The 25,012-nt window shown below is 40.6% G+C and overlaps 1 protein-coding gene across 7 annotated transcripts in view; it reads right to left on the bottom strand.

The window, feature by feature from the left end:
* The window catches only part of ptprz1a (protein tyrosine phosphatase receptor type Z1a), a 176,175-nt gene that overhangs the window by 50,228 nt on the left and 100,935 nt on the right, over positions 1-25,012 (bottom strand). For 3 of the 7 annotated variants that reach the window (XM_021322753.2, XM_021322752.2, XM_012874937.3), the window contains exons 11-13: positions 16,567-16,607; positions 14,184-16,476; positions 9,811-9,949 (exon numbers count right to left, since the gene is read on the bottom strand). In XM_021322753.2, coding sequence (XP_021178428.2) covers positions 9,811-9,949; positions 14,184-16,476; positions 16,567-16,607 — 2,473 coding nt within the window. The remainder of the gene's footprint in view (positions 1-9,810; positions 9,950-14,183; positions 16,477-16,566; positions 16,608-25,012) is intronic. The other 4 variants (XM_021322754.2, XM_021322755.2, XM_021322756.2 and 1 more) reach the window with 4 other exon arrangements.

The raw sequence follows: 25,012 nt of genomic DNA, 5'->3' as shown, positions 1-25,012 counted from the left end.
TCTGGCAATCTGATACCATCAACCATCAACTTACTCTTAAAACGATCTTGTAGTACGTTATCTAAAGAAGAAAAATACGTGGAGAACTTGTCAGTTTCTCTGTTTGCGTCCGCCATTGTGTTCGCCTTTTGCCTACCAGTCCGGCGCGCATGTGCGAAAAACCCGCATCAAAACAATAACAATGAAGTACCCTGTAGCTTCTAACGACTCAGGACAGTGACGGGTGGGTCACTGATTTGCATCTAACCAAGAATGCGCTTAGGTGGATGGGCCTCCATGTCCTTTAAAAACAGCAGTGCATCAACTGCAGGTTGCTTAAGTGTGAGCCACCAGAATTGATAAAGACTCTTGGATAGGTATCAAAACGTTTTCAAAAAGAACTGAACAAAAGTATGTGTTAGAGATTATGAGATTACAGAGACTGGACTGCAAAATCGGTTACTATGGAAATTACAGATAGACGAACTCTGGAGGCACAGTGTCTGACATACTTAGATTGGATAGAATGACTGATTAGGCACGCCCTGAATGGGTGTACATAATGGATCCTACTTAATATCTGTGTGAGGAATGAACGGGGCTCTCTGGCACCCGGAAATCTGCCCATTGCATTGTTGTGTATGAGAGTCCAGCACTAAATCTGTAAACATTCCTCTACCTTTTAGATTAAATATGGTAAAATATAGTTTCAGTTTTAAGAGTCTTTTTATTACTACAGAAGTCTACAAGAGAAACACCACATTTAGTCCGTGGGCCAGATTCTGTAGGACATCTCCTTAAGAAGTTTTGTATGAACTGTCAGGGGGCAACTTTCTTTCACTGGGATAAGTTGTTACACATAGCAGTGATCTCAAAACACCAATGTTCTCACGTTTTCACTTGCACATTAATAAGTTATAGCCGATAAAAAAAATCTAAACTGTGCTACTCCGGTCCAAGAGGTCACGTGATTCGATTTTTGCTGCTTAGCCATTCAGATCGCTGTATTGTCAGCTGGGCGCATTCAACCACGTCATCATTGCTGCGCCTGTAAAGGGTTGTAAAAAAAATTTCCAGATGAAGAAAGCCCAATAATAGCATTTTCTGGCGCCAGTTGGCAAAGATCTTGATGGCAATGAAAAAGAAATAGCCCAGACCATCCATCCATCCATTTTCTAGCACGCTTATCCCTGCTGGGTTCGCGAGGTGCAGGTGTCTATCTCCAGCTGTCAATGGGCGAGAGGCGGGGTACAACTTGGACAGGTTGCCAGTCCATCCCTGGGCAGAAATAGCCCAGGCTTTTGCCCAATTTACTGTGTTATCACCAAGACCTGCTGCGCTAGGATAGCACAGGCGACAGGTGTCGTTGTGCCAAACGACTCATCCCCGCCAGAATTTGTATCCCCTGCACCTGGAGCACATTCAGCTGAAAGAATGAATCCAGTGAACTCCGCCTCATTTCCAACCTATTAGGCATTGAAATGAAGATGTTTTACTTTTCTTAATGAAATATAGCAATGGTGTCGTTACATTATCGTTCAGTTAGTGTGAAAAAACTGATATTGTAACACTTGTTAGTGCTATCACAAGTGATTGCTATGTCGGTTAAAACTCGATTGATCACTCAATATAACACGTTATGAGAATGAAAACGGCTCTGTGGTCATTTCCAGATGTGTCACGAAAATATTAGCTTTATGTTATTAGATTGTCGCATGTCTGTCTGCTGAAACCAAAAATCCACCTTCCTGAGTCCATCACAGCTGTCTGCTGGTTCTCTTTTTTCTTTTTCTTTTTTTGACCTGCATCAATAGATCATATAAAGCGGATTTCACGTGTGATCAAATGAACACTGAATAAAAGGTACAACCAAAATTATCAGATTTTATAAGATTTTAATTTAACCAAGAACCATATAGAGATATTAACCATATTAAGAAAAGGAAATGTGTCGCTTTTAATAATAGAACAATGTATTAGGAGTTTAAAAAAATCAATTTCATTTTATTAGAATGTGATGTTTAAAAATATTTAGACTTCACAAAGCTGAAGGTTAAAAGTTTTATTGATTTCAAACACACTCCCGACACAGGGGATACAAATTCTGGCGTGGATAAGTCGTTTGGCACAACGACACCTGTTGCCTGTGCTATCCTAGCGCAGCAGGTCTTGGTGATTTCACAATAAATTGGGCAAAAGTCTGGGCTATTTCTGCCCTGTGATGGACTGCCGACCTGTTCAGGTTGTACCCCGCCTCTCGCCCATTGACAGCTGGAGATCGGCACCTGCACCTCGCGAACCCAGCAGGAATAAGCGTGTTAGAAAATGGATCAATGGATGGTCTGGGCTATTTCTTTTTCTGTCTACTTTTAAGACTAGGCTTAAAACTTTTCTTTTTGACAAAAATTATAACTAGTGGCTCATGTTACTCTCAGCTACCTTTATAGTTTTACTGCTATAGGCTTAGGCTACTGGAGTATATCAGGATCTAATTTTCTCACTCTATTGAGTTCTACTGTTCTTCAATTATGCATTATGTGTTGTCATTTCTGCTTTAACTTTCTGTTCTCTCTCTTTTCTCTTCATACTAGGTACACCTGGTCTGGCGTTCTGTTAACTGTGACATCATCCAGAGAAGACGGCTCACCCGCTACTACCATCTAATGTAGAACAGATTATTAGATCAATGTGTGCTTCTGTGTTTTTTTGTTTCTCTTGTTGTGTCTCTGTTCTGTCTTCTGTAACCCCAGTCGGTCGAGGCAGATGACCGTTCATACTGAGCCCGGTTCTGCCGGAGGTTTTTCCTTCCCGTTAATGGGTGGTTTTTCTTCCCACTGTCGCTTCATGCTTGCTCAGTATGAGGGATTGCAGCAAAGCCATGTACAATGCAGATGACTCTTCCTGTGGCTCTACGCTTCCCCAGGAGTGAATGCTGCTTGTCGGGATTTTGATGCAATCAACTGGTTTCCTTATATAGGACATTTTTGACCAATCTGTATAATCTGACCCAATCTGTATAATATGATTGAACTTGACTTTGTAAAGTGCCTTGAGATGACATGTTTCATGATTTGGCGCTATATAAATAAAATTGAATTGAATTGAAATTGAATTTTTCATTGCCATCAAGATCTTTGCCAACTGGCGCCAGAAAATGCTATTATTGGGCTTTCTTCATCTGTAAACAAATGTTTACAACCCTTTACAGGCGCAGCCATGATGACGTGGTTGAACGCGCCAAGCTGACAATACAGCAATCTGATTGGCTGAGCAGCAAAAATCGAATCACGTGACCTCTTGGACCGGAGCGCCACAGTTTCGATTTTTTTATCGTCTATAACTTATTAATGTGCAAGTGAAAACATGGGAACATTGGTGTTTTGAGATCACTGCTATGTGTAGCAACTTATCCCAGTGGAAGAAAGTTGCCCCCTGACAGTTCATACGAAAAGTCACCCTACAGATTCTGGCCCACGGCCTAATTATTCAGAAAAAGAACCTGGGGTGGTCGCAGAAGGTCAATTATTTAACATCTGGTTGCCTCCGATTTAAGCCAGTTTGCTGTTGCATTGACCCGGATAACTGAGAGTTTTCACAGGCATTTTTCTTAATCAAAGCAATATACAAAATTGCAGTTTGAGTTGAATTTTTTGAAGGTACTGGAACAGATTAAGGGCTGTTCAATATATTTCAGTGGGAAAGATGGGTTTAACATTTGAATTACAGCATGTGCTCTGTCACAGAACAAATTAAAGGAGCAATAAGCACTACTAGCACTACAATAAGCACTAACACCTAGGGTTGTAAATCGGAAACAACACATACACAATGGTCCATTGCTGGTGTGAAACACAGCTGAATTTTTTCTTACACAGGATACGTAGATGCTGCTGTATTCTGTTCTATTTCCCGTCAGCTTCTCGTACTGGCTTCCATGTTAGGAGGCTGCTGCTCTTTTGCTAAGATAAAATACAAATTGCTGCGCTCTGTTTTGGGAGCCCTGGGAACTCTCATATGATTGGCTCAGGAACAAGGAAGTGGACACAGGCTACACGCTGCACCAAAGTAGTTCCGGACCGTACCTCTAGGTTTGAAAGAGAAAAACTTGACTAAGACATTGTTGATGGAGAGGATGATTGTTAATAGGGAATGTTACTTCCATACCGGGTGACAAGTGAGAATGATTTTGATAAATTTTGCAGTAAATTTCTTACTTATTACTTCTTTAAACTTGTAAGTCAAGGCATCACAATACTTTGCTTCTAGCAAGCATAATATTATGAAGAAGCATTCCTATCAATTTGAAAGAAAAAAAGAAAGAGTAAAACACCAAGAGGTACAATGAAGGTGGATATGAGAATTCCACTGACCCATACAAAACAGCGTGCCTCCAAATGAGCTCGGTCTTGTCACAAAGGAGCAATAAGGAGCCGAATGCAGCAGGATTAGTGCAGGTTTGGCTTCTTGTCGTCACCCCACTGAGACACTAACAGGACTCCCTGGACCCAACATAATCAGGCGGATGTCATTTTCTATTCAGCAAGCCTCTCTAGACATATCAGTTGAGTGGATGCTCAAATTGCTGCAGCTGAAAAACATCCTTCAGCGAGGACTAATCCCCTTGCTCCTCAGATTATCACTGGCTTAGCACTGCTCAATCTTTGATATACAACAACAAGCAGAGTGCAAAACAAGAACAACAAGTCTCTGATGCGGAACTGGAAAATTACTTTAAAAAGTACAGTCAGTGAAAATCTGGCTAAAAGTGTTAAAACCCTGCCCGACAGTATATTTGATCAGATTTATGAAGATGGTTATTTCACAGTCTGAGTGGGTCAAAAATAAGATTTTGTTTTCAAATTCCTCTTTTGCATGTCGGGGAAATTATAAAAGCCATCATTTGCCAACAAATCAAAACATGAAAAAGAGAATGAGTGGTGAGACCTGCACATTCACTGACAGCTCTAAAATGAGAAATGAGATGGCCACAGACTAAATGTACCGCTAGTCACAGCGGTGACACACCGGAATAGAAACACTGAGCATAATTCAGGAGACATATTGAGAAAGAGATTAAGAATTCCAAAGAGAAAGGAAAATCTTGGATTTATGGAGGAATTTCCCTGTCAAATCAATTGCACACATTTTTTACAGAGGACAGGAATTTCTTGTTTACACCCTTACATATTATGCCACTCTCGAATAAAACATGTCCTTCAGATAAGGTAATGTGTCAACAGGGAAGACAATAGTGGACCATAAGAATCAGCTGAGAACCCAAACCCACAAATGGAAACTTCATCACGACAAAGAGAAGAACTCACAAATAGAAAAACACTGCATAAGAATTTTCCACCACAGGAGGATTTTGGTAATTACATGAACCTGCCTGCTGTGTGCCCATGTCCACCTCTGATTTGTTTTATCATTATGCTCCACAGGTTGCTGCTACATACAGCATGTCATCTTCTGAGTGGCCTTTTCTGCTTCAACATTTGGCAGTAAACGGGCACACAAATGGGGTGAAGGTTAAATTATTAAATTATTTTGCATCGACTGCCAATTTATACAAGTTTTTTAAGGCTGCAGGGAAGTCATGCTAGGGAAAGTGTGTACAATTAAAATGGCAAAAAGAAGACATGAGGAGCCTGGTCAGCTATTTTCTGAAGACATTTGAAGGACTGACAGAGGCAACTATATGGAATGAGCCAGAAGACAGTGATTCAAGCGCTTCCAGAACTTCAGGCGCTGGTGCTGTTTAGAGATGTGCCACGGTTAAATTGCTTTGGGGCAAAAATAAACAGTTCTATTATCCCCCACAATCACAACTCTCCAAACTGGAAGGTGTTCCACAGGTCTTTATAATTTCTTGTTTGGTTAATATTTCACCACACTATCCTTTTCATAATTATATAATCAGAGATGGCCACTTGAGACTCGAGTCGCACTTAAGTCACTATAATAAATCCCTCCAGACTTGTGTCCTAAAGACCAGAGACTTGACTTGGACTCGTGGTCTGAGACTCGAGTCTTAGTAGCAGTTTTGATCTCCTGTAATGAAGAAAGGAAGCCAGTGTATGAGCTACAGATTGTAGCTGCTGCGTATGATTTACTGTGAAAGGATGAACTTGATTATAAGCCAGTAATGACGGTGGATTTCTATGGGATGTTATGATTCAAAGAGAATCTGTGCATGTTAGCTGCAGCAGCATTATAAAGACAAAATGAATGGCTCTCTAACTTAACACTCGCTCAAATAACTTTGAATCATTTCAGAACAAAATGAACATAACTTACCCCTGATATTCTATGCTAGCTGCAACATCACACTTACGTTTATGGCTGGAAATATTGAAATCCTGTTTTTTTAATTCAGAAATTTAAGATGCTTTTATAAGTCCTCACTTGACTTTGACTCATTCTTTATGTTATTTATACCTTAAATTTGAAAGAATTCAGAACAAAGGTGGATGTGGATTTAGAAACTGATTTCACAATATTATTAGAAACTTATAGTGAGGTGAAGATAAACCTCCAAATCATATATAGTGCAACATTTAATGAAGAAGTGGAAAACATGAGGACGGGGATCAACAATCGTTAAATAGCACTTTGAATTATTCAGAAATTCAGTATTAAGAGGTTTTAATCAATTTCTATTATTAGCACATAAATGCATATATTCAATAAACTAGAGTAGTATTGAAAAAGTTAATTTATTTCTAAGACACATAGATTAGTTCCACCATTTTGTTTTTCTATATAGAAGTATGTATTGCATAATTTGGCACCCCTGTACTGACCCTGGAGGTGAGGTATCAGTTGGCTGTAGTTCTAGATCTCACCTGGTTGAGTAATTCTGGACACTTGACTTTGTTTTAAAATAGTTTTGCCAGGATTCTTTCCTGTTTAAAAACATTATCAATAAAAATACATGTTTGATAAGCATTAATATAAATATTAAGAATTTTAGGTTTGTGAAACAAAGGCTTTGAAGAATAGCATGGTGTTGGACACTAGATGGAAAATGTTTATTTCAGTGGTTAGTCACTTGACACTAGACTCTGATTGAGGGCAAAAGACTGCAGACTTGACTTGGACTTGCCCCTCAAACACTTAGGAGAAAATTCACTGCATTAAAAGACAAGCTGTGCCGTGTAGGACTAGGCACGAACGTCTTTCATTCAATTGTTTTCATCCATATCAGTCAGGGTCAAATACAACCAATGCTGCCCTCTACTGGAGGTTAAACATGGATACCAGGATTGAAGCTCTTGGGTTACCCTAAAATAGTTTACTAAAGTATGTTTTATTATAAACAGAAATTGTTTATTTGCTGGAACAGGGTTGGGTAATCACAGCTCAGAAGCATGTGCAGAAATTAACTAAGCATTGGAAGAAACCAGAGAGCGAGCGTGAGATTTGAAGAGCATATTTACAGGTAATCAGAGCTCTTTCAAGTGTGCGGCCGATAAAGAAGATCCAATTGAAAACAAGTAAACGTTCTTTAAATTCATGAAAAACACATTTCCCCACCCTCTTCCAAAAGTATTTTCACATTTTGTCACAGTACAAACGCAAACTTCAATCTGTTATTACATGGATTTCATTTGACTGACCAACACAGAGTTGTGCACAGGGCAGTATTTGCTGTTCTTCAACAGGAGAAAAAAAGCTAGATAAAACCTGTTGGAGTATACAGAAGGCTTGAGGATGATAGTTCACCTTCAAACAGTAAAGTACCATTAAACATACAACTAGAGCTACAGTGGAATGGTTTAGATCAGTGGCCTTTAACTTTTTTCAGTCCCGGACCCCCCTTGATTAACGGAGAGACTGTGCAAGTCCCCCCTTGTAACCAAAGCACCTATGCTGTTACCACTGGGTATAAGCATGGAAGTTTGAAGGGCAGGGCGCAGGGGTTTCCGATCCCCCTGCAATACCTCTGAGACCCCTCTAGGGATTGAGACCCCCACGTTGAAAACCTCTGGTTTAGATCAAAACACATTAATATGTTAGAATGGTTCATTTAAAGTACAGATCCAAATCAAATAGTCTGTTGCATGATTCAGAATGAATATTCACAGATGCTTTTGATCTAGTCTGACTGATTTTGAGCTATGTTGCCAAGAGCATTGTTTTAAACCTTTACCCTAGTCTAGATCATGTGGCAAACTCAAGGCCCGCGGGCCAAATCTGGCCCATTAAGACAATTTATCTGGCCCTCAAAAGTCAAAAAAGGCACATCATGTCATAGAGGCATATATACTTTTGAATTGTATAAAGTGGCTGAAACTGTGCATCCTGCAGCAAATGTAGATTTTTTTAACTGTGTAGTAACATCATACTGCCACTAGATGTCAGTTTTCCCACAACACATTGAAACAACCCAGAAATGTCCAAAAAATGAAAAAGTAATGCAGAATGATGAGAGTTTAAAGTGTAACACACCCCAGTATCAATTTCTTTTGCATATAAACTTTGTAAATTGGGCCTAAGGTGCTACTTTTATGTTACTATGCATTTTTTATACTTCTATGTGAACTGAACTGAAATTATGAAATCAAAAGTATTATCTATACACGTGCTACCGGCCCATTTAATGACTTCATGATGCAAAAGTGTCCCAGTATAGAAAAAATAATTAGACACCCCTGCTCTAGATGTACCTAACAGAGTGGACCAGTTTCGGTCCAATCTGCTGGCTTAATGGCTTTAACGATGGCCCATTACTAAGGGGGTGGACCTGTTTCTGTTGAATTTACATGTAATCTAAGCCATTACAAGGCTTTTGTTTGGCAGTAGTATAAAGCTTGATACTCCACATTACTCCAGACTTTTTGAATTGAGAAAGCTTCCTGAATAGGAAGTGAAACGTCTTCAAACTACGGAAAATAAGTCCAGTTGCTTTGTTTTTTACTTTTTTGGAATGAGCACGACCTGGATGATTGAGAATCTTCACCAGCAAAGTACAGATAATAGCTTGAAAATCTAAGGAGTAGAAGTAAAAAGTAAGCTAAAAAATATTTACGTGCCTAAAGTATAAATAATCAAAATTCCTACTTAAGGTAAAGTATTTTTACTTAATTACTTGACACCTCTGCCAGACACAGAGCACTACTTGCCAGGATCACAAGGTCTTATGAGCGGTACGTGTCATTCATCATTAATTATTATTAATTATTATTAGAAGTATCATTATTATTATTACATTGTCATCAATTTCAACGCACTCCAGTTCAAACTGAAAAGGTTTAACGTTACTCATTGCTGTTTTTGGCTGGACAGAGCTTTCACTAAAGGACCTGGTACACATTTACCCAGAATGCATTGCAGTAAACAACAGCGTAAACGTGACAAAATATTTTTATTATTTTATTATTATTATTTATATTTTATTATTTATATTATTTATTTATATTTTTATTTATTTTATTTATTTATTTATTTATGATTTTATTATATATTATACTTTGATTTATATAAATTACAGTAGAAATGGTATTTCTACTGTATTGTTTTTACATCTAAAACAGATATTTTTCAAATAAAATCTATTGTTACATCTAATCGTGGATCTCTTTAAGATTCACAATGTTTGAAACTATTTTAAAGATAAAGCAGAAATTAGACTCCTTGAACAGATTAATGCGGAGCACTAAACTACTATGTATCTCTCAGATTTAGACCACACCAGTGGTTATGAAGGTACAACATAATGTGACAACCATAATAGGATATTTTATCTGAGTTGGCTGCTGCACGTGTGAGAAAATAACTTTACAGTGTTTGCTAAACAGCATGCAGGGGCGATGCGACAGTGGTACTGACCTCCAGTAGATGAAGATGCCAACGAGAACAACCAGCCCCAGCAGAGTGAGAGTGGAAATGATGGCCAGGGGAATCACAGCCTTCTTCTCTTTCTCGCTCATAGAGCCAACCCTCGACTCATGGCTGCTGTTACTGGCATCTGGAGACAGTGAACAAAGGATGGGAAAACCAGTCTCTGGGAGAAGGGAAGCTGGAAATTCTCGTGTACAAAATGAGTTCATTTATTTTTGTGGACTAAAAATAATTATATGTTTAAAATAATTTAGATATCAGCTTTGACATTCATTATTCTGTTCTCCTTAACCTACATGACCGTCACCATCTCCTCACTGCCTGCTTGTAAACCACCCACCTCCTGTTGACAGTGACAGAAGCGAGATCTGTTTTCTTGTAAAAATACGATTATCCAACTAACAGAACCAAAATGTATGCAAAAGCCTTCACTTAAGACACTAAGAGAAGCTTTAAATGTATAAATATGGATTTCGATCCCTAACTCTTTGATCCCACAGTCGGTTCTCTTGAAAATTTTATCTGTAGATGTGTTATCGACTAAAATCAGTGAAGACACATTTAGCCATAAAAAAAACGTTAAATTACCAAAATCATTCATTATACTCCCCTTTCTCAAAGAAATATAAAATTCTATATTATCTGTACATTTTGTATCTTTATAAGCACTGGCAGCTGAACTGGAGAGACTCTAATCCAGTTTTAATCAAAACTACACATTCTATTATCTTCAAAGAAAAATAATGCATCTTTTATGGCTCAGATGGTCTTCTGACTCTACCTGGACCATTTGTTAGTCCTGATTTTAAAGTCAGTTATCAGCATTCTTTAGATTCCTTCCTAAGGTCATCAAACACAACACATGGTAAAACTATCTCTTAGTATCTTGAAATACTCACAAATACAACTGAAACAAGATTTTTTACAACAACTGTATAAAAAGACAAGTTTTTTTCATTACGGTCTGACATGAAATTAGACTAAATTTTCCTGTTTGGGGGTAGTTAAGATTACCAAAAGTATTAGTATTTTCTAAATACTACAATAATAAATCAGATTTGATCATTTTTAATTCAATGCAATTAATTTATTTTCTGTAACAACAGTTCACAACACATGGTCCGTCAGGAAACTTTACCAAAAAAAGTCAATTTAACAGAATTGTGGACATATTCCGAGACACGTTCAGTTAAATTCAGTTTATTATTCTAATAATTTAAAACGTTTTCTATCTAAAGAAACCCAGCAGATTGTATCGAGTCAATGACTTTCCATTCCCCCTGGATGAGCCTGCAGCCTCAGAGGACAAGTTGTCTGCATTGTGTTGTTGACTTTGCAGCAAGCCCTCATACTGAGCATGCATGAATTATCACTTTCATCAAAGTCAAACATGCATTTACACTAAGATTACCCTGGCATTTAAGCAATTTGCAAAAATGCAAATGATGTTATGGCTTTTTTAGCCTCTGATACATTAAGCTAGTAGGAGGTAAGCCTGTGGAAGAATTCTAAAATAACACCTCAAACATGTCACTTGCTTGTGTGACATCAAGGAGAAATCAACAGAAATCAGCCAAGGTGTTAGGAACACAAAAATCTCTGGGTGTGTTACACTCTTTTGCTCTTCCCCGAAAGCATGCCTTGTCTCTCCATTACATCTAAACCAAGGCACCTAATCTGAACTGTTTCACAGATCAAAATAGTTCACACTGGTGATCTGACCAAATCAGCTGCATCATTTGTGCAGGAAACCTCAGGTTTATGGCATACCCACACTCTGCTGTTGTAAAATACTTCCTTTATGAGATCATAGCCTGAAAGGGAACCCCTGCTTATTCTGATTGAGGGAGGGGCAGATTGAGTGAACATACCTCTTCAAGACAAACTAACCCAGCTCAATCATTTATAGCTGTTAAACATTTTGATCTGTTCATAGAGAAGCGATGGCACAATTTCTAACAGCCGTTCAAAGTCCTTCAAATCAGCCACTACCTCAATTTTCCTATACCTATCATAATCCCTGTAGATTTGGATATTTATGCATGAAAATGAAAAGCATTTGACAGAAGATAGAAAACAGGTCAGTTGTTTTGGTCCAGAGGCCCAATGACGCAAACGGACTCACAAAGATCCCTCTGAGAAGACTTCCAACTTAAGGAGAAAACAGGTTCTTTGACTACACTTGACATAGATCCCACTGGATTGTTGCTCACTATGATGGGTCTTCTGTCCAAAACAAGGCATGGCTGAATCTCTCCATGCAGTGTTCCAGTAATTAACAAATGAGTGGCAGCTCTTGGAGAGAGGGTAAACCTACTACTTCTAGACAAACTGACCCATAATGAATAGGTCAGTTTGTCTAGAAGTGCAAAGTGTTACAAAATGTCATCTCAAGGCACTTTGCAAAGTGCCTTGAGCGCCAACCATCTCAACATATGTTGTGAATTGGTGCTATATAAATAAATAAATTGAATTGAGACATGATACCAGAATATCTTTAATGATGTCATTGCCTAGTGAAACCCTGCCTCATAGTGCATTACATTTGTCCTTGGTAGTTGGAATTCTCGACCTCCGGGTCGGAAAACTTAAAGTTGGTATTACGAGTCAAAAAGTCGGTGCAACAGGACGGTACCAACATTGGCATTCTTGGTGGCTGCTACACGCAGCTAACCTAACTCTCGCCATATGGATTTCGCTCCGCCTAGCTCCACTCACATCCATCTGGGACCACTCCATAGGAATTGCCTTTTTTGAAGGCTGAGCCTTATCAAAAATCCTTGCATATGATTGGATAAGCCACTTGTCTGTCATCTTTATCGACGTGCTATTTCAACCACTCACACCGAAGCTAACCCGTGACGCTGTGAGAGTGACGCAGGAAAAAAACAAAACTGCTTTTGCGGCTCTAATGGCACGCGTTTTATTGACAGTGATCTGACAGGAAGAGGGGGGAAGACAGGCGGCAAAGCGCCGTGGGTCGGAGTCGATCCCGGGCCGACCGCGTTGAGGACTACAGGCCTCCTAATATGCTTCGCACTAACCGCTTCGGAGCGCGTCCGCCGCGGAAAACAAAACTTGCCAAATCCGGTCGGGAGAAGGGCGAAAACATCGTTTCCACCAACAAAAGCCTTCAGAGCCGTTCTCTGATGTTCTTTTAATGAAACAATATTAGTTAGATTGGACAACACGGAAGAAATAGCAGCATCAATGTTAACGCTTGCTTCTTCGATGTGAGCCGCCATTGCTGTCTGAATTAAAACAGTCTCACGTCACGGTCGCTTCTCCACTACGTCACATCTATGAAACTCCAGCCCTGCTTCCTGATTGGCTAGACAATAAAATTGGTTGGAGAAATCACTCTCTATGGGAGATGTCCCAGATGGATGTGAGTGGAGATAGGCGGAGCGAAATCCATATGGCGAGAGTCAGGTTAACACGCAGCAACATTGAGTAAAACGTCATACTTTATCCGTTTATAGCATCTCTCTATTATTTATGTAACATTTAAACGGTCATACCTTTCAGTGTTCATCAGACGGGATGTTTCAGCTGTTTTTTTGCACAAAATACCGCCTATAAGAGTGTTATTGTTTTAACAACATTGCAAGCTTCCATGTTTTTTCCTACTGTCGAACAGAGGGAAAATGGAACGCAAAAAGTTGGAGATGATGTAATCAGTGACTTGTGAATTTCGATCTCTGAGGCAAAAGGAACGCACCATTAGTATCAAAATGGGAGATTTGTCAATGAGGCCCAAAATGCACATATTAAAGACTTCTACATGCAAGAATATACACAATGTACTATTATCTGCTATCTTAGGTAGACCGCTTGAAAATCTGACAAATCTAAATAGCGAAAGGATGAAGATATATATTATCGGCCTCAATAAATACAGTGGATTGTATTTCAAACACAACAATCATCTAAAGCAGTGAAGAACTCTGCTGCACTCCGGTGGCCATGTTGGGTAGGGCTAGATCTCAGTTGGGCATTTGGGAGTTCTTTTTGGCCTTTAAAACCAGCACCAAAGCAACTGGACATTTAAAAGTCATATAATACAAATTCAAACTTTAATCCTTTAAAAATATTTGTTAAATATAACTTTTCGTACCAACCCCTGAATAAATTGGTATTCTTGGAACTTTAACTAAAATAAATATAGATCAAAATAAAAACATATAGATAATGATGTTCATTGTTGTTGGGTATAATTTTAAATGTGACAATGAAATATAATTTTTATTGAAAATAAGTAAAAAAAAATTGTGGAAGATCCACAACTCTTGGCGCTTGTTGGGCTTTTGCTTGTTCGGATGGGTTTGCTATTCTTCTGCATTGGCTTTTTTTGTTTTTACCTGAAACAGGCTCCTCTTCCTCAGACTCTGTTTCTGTGCGTTCTGAAATACTGAAGTCAGAAGATGTCTCATTGTCACTGAGGCCTTCTCCTTGACCTGAGCCGCTATACTCTGTCCCTCCCAGAGACCAGGGAGAACCCGAGGTCACCTCTGAAACAGCCGAAGTGGCTTTGCCTCCTGCTTCTAGGTCGATGGCACTGCCGCTGCCACTTTCAAAATAGAAAGCTGAAGAGTGTTCTTCCACATCATCTGGGCTCTGACCAGATTCCAAGGTAAGGACAGGAGGAATTGTGCTCACAACTTTGGTTGGATGAGGAACAGGGCCTACTCCAGAGGCTGAGGACTGACTCTTATCCCACTCCTGGTCTACTCCTTCCTGAGAGTCTGGGAAGAAGGCTGATCCTGAGGTGCTGCTGCTAAAGTCTAACACCTGCTCCTCTGGAGTGGGGGTAAATGGGGAAGTGGTGGGTGGGAAAGTGAGGGAAGAGGTGTGGGAGGTGGTTGTTCTCTCTGATGCTGACAACCCAGGATTCGTAGCAACAGACAACGTGGCTGTAACAGAAAGATGCAGGTCACTATGGGTGGCTTGGAGAAACTGTGGGGAGGAAATTGAATGTGAGCTAGCACTGTGTGATTGCAGAGAGTGGTCAAAATACAGGCCAGGAGAGGCCAAACCTTCTAGGGATGTTGGGCGGTTTTCTACATCAACACCAGAAGCTGAAAGAAGATTCATGCTGGAGTAAAGTTCTAAACTTCTAGAGCTCTTGGCTGCTGATGCCAGTGGTACATTAGGAGAGGCATGCAACCCCAATGAAGATGCCTCGAGAGAACAGCCACACATGATGTCCACATCACTTGCTAGGAGTAACCCGTCACCACCGATCTCAGGAACTAAAGACTCAGTTGTGCTCCCAGTTGCATACCTTGAGTCCTCAAACCCAGTTGTTGCAGATTTGGAGAAGTCCAGAGTGGCATCAGAAAAAGTGAAATCACTAGAGAAAACAACTGAAGGCTGCAGGGTAGGGCTAAAAGAAAGAGAGAATGTTGAGGAGGAGAAATCCCAGGGAGAATTGGACAGTTCAACTGTGACACTGGTGTGTGCCAAGTCTAGCACAGTTTCAAGTGGAGGGGTACTACTAAGTACAGAGAGATCACCTGAAGACCCAGACAACAAAACATCATTATCGCTATCCCCCAAACGGATGTCAGAGTACACAGAGTCAGTTGTCAGACCAGACAGGGAGTGTGAAGGGTGAGGGAGCTGAGGCAGGGTGGAAGCAGGGAGGAAAGGGACTGAAGTAGAAGCCAGGTCTTTGCTGAACCGCAGTCCAGTAGTAGCATGCTGGGAGGCTGGAGCACGGGTAGACGACACAGGCCACAGGGAGGAAGGGTCATGCAAGCGAGTGGAGGGAGCGGCACTTGGGTCCAAGGTGTCACACAGGGGGGAGGAGGCAAAGGAAGAAGAGGAGAAGACAGAGCTGCGCTCACCGTTTGACAGCGACTGTGTGACCTGCACGACATTGCCCCTCTTCATGACAGAGGGTGTTGTGGATGAGAAATGAGGCATGCTGGAACTTGTGGCACTATCCTGAACGGCTTCTGTGGAGGATAAAGTCTGGGCAGTGGAGGCTGATGTCTGAACCTCAGGAAAACCTCTGGGATAAGTGGAAACATTTTCATCTTCATTTATGGCTCGTGCAAAACCCTGATCAGTTTCGGCTTGGATAGAGGATGATGAGGATGTCCTGCTCTGGTCTGTAGCAAGAGATGATACTGTGGTCATGATAGCTGGATACTGAAAAATAACTTTTGTACCTTCTGTTTTTGTGTCAAAAGCTTCAGGATAAATAGTACTTGAGCCACCTTTTTCTTTTTCAGATGAGCTTTCAGGAACTACGCCTTTGTTTACACCATCTGCCTCTGTGAGGAAAGAAGTGGTGAAACTGGAAATGAGGGGTTCTTCTGTTGTGAAATAGAGAAGAGTGTTGCTACCAATGCCTGCACTCCCTCTGCTTTCTGTCAACTTAGTGTCCTCCGGTGGTTGCAAAGGAGTACTGTCTTCTGTCTCCTCAGAAGGTCTTACAACTTGACCAGACTGGCTGGATATTAGAGCTGGAGCACGTTCAGTGGTGGTTTTTCTCTCACTGGACTTTTCTGTAGGTGTTCTAATACCAGGCAGGGGGAACAAAGGGGGTGCAGAGGTTGTAGTCTTTGGTGAATTTTCAGAACTCCAATCCAAATTGTTCTCAGTTTGGTGCACCTCATTCCAGGACAAGTCTGATTCATATTTGCCCTATTTGGGAAAATGGAGATTGTTAGGAGTTGTAGGCAATCGCAACAGCTAAAAGGAGACAAATAGAAAAACGAAAAGCAGTTTACTTACCTCAAACTCAGTTTCATCTGAACCCAGATCCAGAGCTTTTTCTGAAAAGAGGAACAGGTTATAGAATTAGTAAGATCAAATCGTTCATGAAGGGAACAGAGTTTTAGAAAAATTATGAAATGCAAAGGTTCATTGTCAACCAGCCTATTAATTTAACCATCTGAACTATTATAAACATGAACACTTTTGTCCTTGGCATGGAAAAATAAGAACGAAAAGCAGAAATATTTCAGACAATGAAACAATTTTAAATACCAGATGAAAGGATTAAGGTGGAGAAGAGTCAAAGGTGTATATAAATAGGAAAACATCAAAGATGAACATTAGGTTTATCATTATAAACATCCACAATCAAGAATTAAATCAAAATGAAAGTAAATTAAGAAAGAGGAAATCAAAATGAGACAAAAACTGAGGAGAAAGGCAAGGTCAGCACCATCTCACAGTCGGTGTAAATGGAACTGACGTGACGCCGCCTGTCAATCAATCACGGAGGCTCTTCAGTAACTGACCAATCAGCAATGCTAACCTGTCCCAAAGTTAAACTCCCCTTAATCGCAGGAGCCCCCGACAACATGACCGGGATTTTCTTTTACGAACACATTGCGGTCAAACGGATTTCATTAAAAACATCGGTAGAAATGGTGAAACATTGTCAGTCGGGGAAGTGCAGTTCAGACACGCGTTATCCCGAATATTTAAAGGGTGAAATATAATTTCTTCCATTCCCAGAACCTAAAGGGAGTCTAGAAAAATGTGAAGATCGATAAAGGCATGAACGCCAACCTCATGAACAATTGAATGCCACGGTGATTGACGGGAACTACCTCATGTCTGTCTGTACAAAGGTAACTACATTTTTGTTCATAATTACACTGTATGCTTGGGTGTTAAATTAAAGGGCAATGCTTGAAGCTAGTTCTGCTGTGTTTTATGTGTTTTGGGTATTGTTTATGGTGGAACTTCTAGCTGCATAAGTTGAGTCTTTGTCAGCTATGCTCAGTTAACAGAATTCAGATTATGTACAAAGCATTTAATAAGTAGAGTAATGTAAACTTTGTACTCGTCATACACATGGATAGCTTGATGGCAGTATGAAAACATCTACTGCTGTCATAAGTAATTTATTAATAAATAAGTTATTAATAAATATTTTAAGTTGGGTATTTAAACTTGGGCTTTAAGATAGATTTGTCTGCGATTGCCTTGATATACCTTCACTAACTTGATGTATGACTCAATTGAACATTTTCCCCCTGTCTTCTTTCCCTTAATGTTGCTGTATAAGACAAAAAAAGCCTCACCAAAAGCCTCTGTTAAAGCCTCCATTACAACTTATTTGTAGTTGGGGTAAAGAGCGGCCTGGGGTACACTTCCACGTAGGCGGAGCGCTCTTACAGTCGGCGTCACGTCAATTACATGCTCACAGTTCGGAGATCTCCAGAATCTTCAGTATATTCAAAAGAGTGCAACCAGAATTTAGACAAAAACATGACCCCATTATGCCATTCCTCCATTAGCTCCCTGTCTGTTCTCATCCAATACAAGATCTACCTCCTCACCTATTAGTGTGTCCACAAAAATGCCCCATTACCATCTGAACTGCTCACCAAGAAATGACTTGGGGCTTTGACACCACAGTACATTGTTTACGTTCAATAATTCATCACAACTCCAAATCCAAAAACCCAAACTAATGGGAGATCAAGACTTCTGTAAAGTTGCACCTCGCCAGTGGAATGCTGTCCCAGAACTCTTCACAGACTGTAGAGTCCTTCAACAAAGGACTAAAAACCCTGCTGTTCAAGAGATTGGTAAACTAACTTTATTTTATTATCTCATTCACTTCTAGTTTGTTTTTAACAATTTTTCAATTACAACACTATTCGATCGGTAAACTGACATAAAGTCCATTATAAATAAATTGTATTATTACTACTTTTAAGTAATTTCCCTCTGGAATTATTAAAGTATGTCTGATTCTGTCTGATTCTGATTTTTCAGCCTTGTATTTCTTCTGCTTCTCTAAGATCGTGTCACAGAAGCAACAATAATCGATATTTTATTTCTTTATGTTCTGATACTCAATCACTACTTCTTTCAAGAGATCTCAAAGGGCCTATATTTACTCTTCACCGTTTTTGTTCATTTTAGTTTGTTCTAAAAAAAATGCACCGCACATAGACAGACACATGCAGGAAAACAGGCATGTCCATGCATTTATTACCCCAAAGGACACAGACACAACTACCTTCAACCATTTCAGAATAATCCTGCTTGTAAAAATAGACAAACCACTAAAAGAAGGATAAAGTGAACTGTGTCAAACATCTTTATCCCACTCCTTCTGTCTGGCACATTAAGACTGAAAAACAATCACGTAACAATCTAGGAGCACATTGCACATAGGTTAACTGAGCTCAGACTCACAGCACACGATAGGGACTTTTCAGGTAGAGGGGTAGAATTTTGATGGGGTTTTAAATGCCCTTACCTGTCTAATGCTAAGTTACACATCATGGAGACCAGAAGAGACTGGTCTGTGAAGCATGAGGTGAAGGGTGAAGGTGAAGGTTTGTTAAACAGGGTTTTGATGGAAATAACTTAGGGCTTTGACAAAAAGGCAACAAAGGATGCTGTGGTTGAATAAAAACTTTACTCTATTAAAAGGAAGAGCTATACTATATCGCCAAAAGCATTGGGTCACCTCTCCAAAACACTGAGTTCAAGTGTCCCTGCCACCTCCATGACCACAGGTGTATAAAATCCAACACCTAGTCATGCAGCCCATGCAACCTGTGCAATATGTCTGTTGTGAAATTTCCTCAATACTAAATATTCCACAGTCAGCTGTTACTGTGATGACAACAAAGTAGAAGTGATTGGGAATGACAAAAACTCAACCATTTAGTGGGATGGACAGCACACGTTTAGGTGCACAGTATGCGCAAGTCACCAACTCTCTGCCAGTAGCTACAGACTTTCAAATCTGGCCCTCAGATTAGCTCAAGAACAGTGGAAAGAGTGCTCCACTGTAAGGTCTTCTAATGCTGAGCAAAACCATACATCACCAAGTACAATGCAAAGTGTTCAATTCACCACCACTGGATTGTAGAGCCCTGTGGTGGACAGGCAACCGGTCCAGTGTGTACCCCGCCTCTTGCCCATTGACTGCTGGAGATAGGTAAAAGGCCCTTGTGGGTTTTAGAAAATGGATGAATGGACTGTAGAGCGGTTGAGAGGTGTTTGCTGGGATTGTCTGGCAATCCAATGAAATAGTCTAGGTTGGACGGTTACTAAGAGAACTATACTTTTCTGACTCTATTGTGCGAAGAGTAAAGTTTGGTAGAGGGGGGATTCTGGTGGGTGATTGTCTTTCAGAAGCTGGGCTTGGCCACTTAGTTCCAGTGAAAATAACTCTGAAAGCTTCAGCACACCGTGGGAATTTGGACAGCTCCATGATCGCAACCTTGTGAGAACAGTTTTGAGATGGACCCTTTCTCTTCCAACATGACTGCACCAGAGTACAAAGCAAGGTCCAAAAAGGCTTGGATGAGAGAGTTTGGTTTGGATGACCTAGAGTAGCCTGCACAATGTCCTGACCTCAACCCAACAGAACACCTTTGGGATGAGTTAGAGCAGAGACTGGGAGCCAGGCCTTCTCGCCCAACATCAGTGTCTGACCTCTCAAATGTCCTTCTTGAAGAGTGGTTAAAAAAATCCAGAATCCTGTGGACAGCCTTCCCAAAAGAGTTGAAGCTGTATATAGCTGCAAATTGTGGACCAATGTCATACTGAACCCTACATATTGTACGGGATGTGACTTAAGTCAATGAGCAAGTCAAGGCAGATGAGCCAATACTTTTGGCAATATAGAGTATGTATAGACCTTGTATCTTGTAGGGGGATTTTAAAGTGCTGTATAAATAAACCTTTATTGGTTTAGATTGTAATAAACTGTATTTATTAAAGGAGAGTCTAAATTTCTGAATCTAAAACCAACAAAATGTTTGCAAATTATTATAAAACAAATCAATTGAGCTTGTTTTGTTTTAACCCAAGTAAGCTAATATGGACATGTCATTCTCAGGACAGATTTAACTATTCTTATAAATGTGATCTCTTTAACAAAATGGAGTGTTAACCCTAACATTCTTTAAGAGTAGACTAGCTAACCAGGTATATGAGTATTGTTTAGTGCAGGCAACCAAAGTAATCAATTATAACATAATTTCGTTTGAGTGGGGTTCTATGGGGAGGTTATCAACAGTTAGAATCAGAATAGGAATCAGTATATATATTCACCAGGTTGCTTAGTACAACACGGAATTTGACTTTGGTTCCACTTTTCTCTCAATTAACACAGTTTAAGTACAATATACAAAGAAGGTGAAAAGAAATGGTATCAATCCCGATATCAGATGTATGTAATCAGATGTACTGACGTTTTTGCACACAATCCAACTTCCTTTTCACAAATTCTCAATGTCCAGACTTACAATCAATAAATCAGTCAATCACTCAATTAATGATTGATGGTACTTTGATGAGTAATCTGATTTAGGTAATTACAGGAAAAATAATGGTCAGTTTACACTGTGTGACTTTGGGCCATCGCAAATGAAATCGCAGGACAGAATGATCGGTGAGCTACGTAGCCCCGAGCCTACTAGACGAGAGAAAGTCTGTCCGTCCGTCCGTTGTCTTCCGCTTATCCGGGGTCGGGTTGTGGGGGTAGCAGCTTCTGTAGGGAGGCCCAGACGTCCCTCTGCCCAGCCACTTGGGCCAGCTCCTCCAGGGGTATCCCAAGGCGTTCCCAGGCCAGCCGAGAAACATAGTCCCTCCAGCGTGTCCTGGGTCTTCTCCTGGGCCTCCTCCTGGTGGGACATGCCCGGAACACCTCACCAGGGAGGCGTCCAGAAGGCATCCTAACCAGATGCCCGAGCCACCTCAACTGGCTCCTCTTGACGTGGAGGAGCAGCGGCTCTACTCTGAGTCTTCCCCGGATGACTGAGCCCAGACACACCACGGAGAAAACTCATTTTGGCTGCTTGTATCCGGGATCTTGTTCTCTCGGTCATGACCCAAAGCTCATGATCATAGATGAGGGTAGGAATGTAGATTGACCGGTAAACCGAGAGCTTCGCCTTTTGGCTCAGCTCTCTCTTCACCACAACGGATCGGTACAGCGCCCGCTTCACAGCAGACGCCGCACCAATCCGCCTGTCGACCTCCCACTCCATCTTGCCCTCATTCTTGAACAAGACCCCAAGATACTTGAACTCCTCCACTAAGGGCAGCACATCCTCCCCAACTCGGAGGAGGCACTCTACCCTTTTCCGGTTCAAGACCATGGTCTTGGATTTGGAGGCACTGATTCTGATCCCAGCCGCTTCGCACTCGGCTGCGAACCGCTCTAGTGAGAGCTGTAGATAACGCCCTAATGAAGCCAATAGGACCACGTCATCCACGAATAGCAGAGAAGCAATCCTAAGGCCAACAAAACGGATCCCCTCAACACCTTGGCTGCGCCTAGAAATTCTGTCCATAAAAGTTATGAACAGAATCTGTGAGAAAGGGCAACCTTGGCGGAGTCCAACTCTCACCGGAAACGAGTCCGAATTACTGCCGACAATGCGGACCAGACTCTGACACAGGTCATACAGAGACCTGACAGTCCTTATCAAAGGGCCCGGTATTCCATACTCCCGGAGTACCCCCCACAGGATCCCTCGAGGGACACGGTCGAATGCCTTCTCCAGATCCACAAAGCACATGTAGACTGGTTGGGCTAACTCCCATGCCCCCTCCAGGATCCTGCTGAGGGTGTAGAGGTGATCCAGTGTTCCATGGCCAGGACGAAAACCACACTGCTCTTCCTGAATCTGAGATTCGACTATCCGAAGGACCCTCCTTTCCAGAACCCTGTAATAGACTTTACCGGGGTAAGATATTGAGAGAAAGTGGCATATTAAAATATGGAGTGCCAAGACCGACATCTGGTGGTTTTGTTTTTTGAGGAGGAGGAGTTTTCACACCCCTCGTCACTGGGGGTTGATGGAAACTGTGGAGCCCTGTGCGGCTAAGCCTTATCAGTTTGAGCCGCTGGATCAAGGCGCTGACTCACCAATGCTCGAAGCAGCACTGCCATCACAGAGGAGGATAGAATAGGTCCAGTTTTTGAGTGATAAAGTGATGTTAGTAGCATCATTGCTGACAGATGATAACATTCAAAGTAGTAACAAACACTAAACACTATTGATCAATACTCCCAATGCCCGTGACTCCAACTCCTGAGTCTTGACCAGGGCGTGTTTCTGACTAAGAGGCTTTTAAACCCAAAGGCAGGGCTATGTTGAACCAGTAGAAAAATTCAACTACAATGCCACCAACCCTAAGAGGGCAGCGCTAAGACAGTTTTAAGACAAAATTGCAAGATCTGATGTTGTTTTAAACAATATAAGTTAGAGTTGTCTACTAACTGTTAATAACTTTCCCACATAACCCCACTTAAAAACTGAACTCTCTCTTTAAAAAGCAGCACTTTGTTTTGATGTCATTGTTGCATCCTGATCTCATACATTATAAGTTGAGCAAATAGTTTATCCAGGTCTAGCTGCAACTGACATTGAAATAGGATGCAGTGGTTTCACTTTGCACAAAGATAGACGATTTATTTAGCATAAATTTCATCAAAGATATTAAAAATCACAATCACTTTGCTTTCTATGGTTACATGTAATACACCTGGAAACATACAGCCAGTTATCTCACTGAAAGATTCAGCAGGAACAGATACTAAAGGAGAATTAAAGTTATTTTAGAAAACCAGAAATATAGAGAGAGCACATTAGAGGCGTACAAAGTAAGAATATAATCAGTTAACAGAAAAAATGTAGTTTAAAGACAATCATATTTTTTAGCCTTGAAAATATAGTTACAGCCCAGAGTAAATGGAATGGAGGATTGGGAAAGAGATAAAGGTGAAGACAAACAAGATGAAAAAACATAAGATTATAAGGTTCAGCAGGACCATAAAAATCTAAATCAAAACAATAACAAAAAAGAAACAACCAGGAAAAGGGAATTTGCCCGTCATACATATACACTATCAGTGCAGCCAAATTAGTTTAATATTCCTTAAGGTGACCTTAAAAAAAACAGTTTTTGCTAGTTGTTATACTTCCATTTGGGTCTGTACTGCTTCTAGAAACAATCCAAACACTAAAACTCCATCCAGCTTTTGGCAATAACTAAACGTTTTGTTGGTGTCTGGAGAATGAGCTGTTTCAAAAACCTCTCAATTATTGTGTCACAATCGGCCCGGGAACTTCCCCTCACCTAGCAACCAAAGCAGCGTTCCTCCCACTTTATTTTTGGTCACCTGATCTTCCTGGTGAATCTGCTCTACAATGGCTGCAGGAAAGGACAAATGTGTCTGGGGAAATTCCCCCAGTTACAGAGAACATAAATGTGTGGCTTCATTTTATTTTGGATGGAAATGTCCATCCAGATTGCCAAAGAAAATTGTGGTTTGTGTGAATCACTTCATGAAGAACTATTTTGAAAACCATTGACAGTACAGATGTACACTACCAGTCAAAAGTTTTGACACACCTTTGTCACCCAATACCTTTTCCTTATTTATTTATTTTTTTTACTTTCTAATTATGTATGGAACACAAACTTGTGAAAAACATCTTATATATTTGATATTTTTCTAAATACCTTCCCCTTGTTTTGATCTCTGCTTTGGTCACTCTTGGCCATCTCTCAATGAGCTTCATAAGGTCAGTCACCTGAAATAGTCCAACAGTCTTGAAAGAGTTACCAGAGGTAGTAATAAAAGTAAAGAAAGTCCACTGAATGAGAATGTGAGTCCAAACTTTTGACTGGTAGTGTAAGTACTTAATGATTTGTCTTGTGTGTATTGCATTGCTATTCGGCAAGACCATGATCTGTCATTTAGCACAAGCTAACACTAACGGTACTGATAACCTAGGGCAGAGGTCTTCAACCCTGGTCCTCAGGAACCACTGTTATGCAGGTTTTAGAGGTGTCTCTGCTCCAGCACACCTGAATCAAATGACTACAGGATCTCCCCATGAACAATAAAAGGCTGCAGAGGCCTTTTAATCCCCCATTTATCTAAGTTAGGTGTGTAGAGACAGGAAATGCCTAAAACATGCAGGACAGTGAATCCTGAGGACTCAGGTTGAAGGCATCTGGCCCAGGGTGACTGGCAGACATCTCCGATTTCCGGGTAAAGTCTCCATTCTGAACGACTTGTCCACTGCAATAGCTGTCCCCAGACATTTCCTCAATTTTAACCAAGAGGTAGCCACCTTAAAAAAAAACAAGCAATAAAAGAGCAAAGTGCAAGCTTGTCACCACTGACGGGGAACTGTGATATTATGGCCTTTTTGCATAATTTTTTTTGACTGGG

This window comes from Fundulus heteroclitus, chromosome 2 (assembly GCF_011125445.2).
Source record: "Fundulus heteroclitus isolate FHET01 chromosome 2, MU-UCD_Fhet_4.1, whole genome shotgun sequence".
In the NCBI taxonomy this organism is placed as follows: Eukaryota; Metazoa; Chordata; class Actinopteri; order Cyprinodontiformes; family Fundulidae; genus Fundulus; species Fundulus heteroclitus.
Note: the sequence above shows the minus strand (reverse complement) of the source record. Positions and strands in the feature narration are given on the sequence as shown.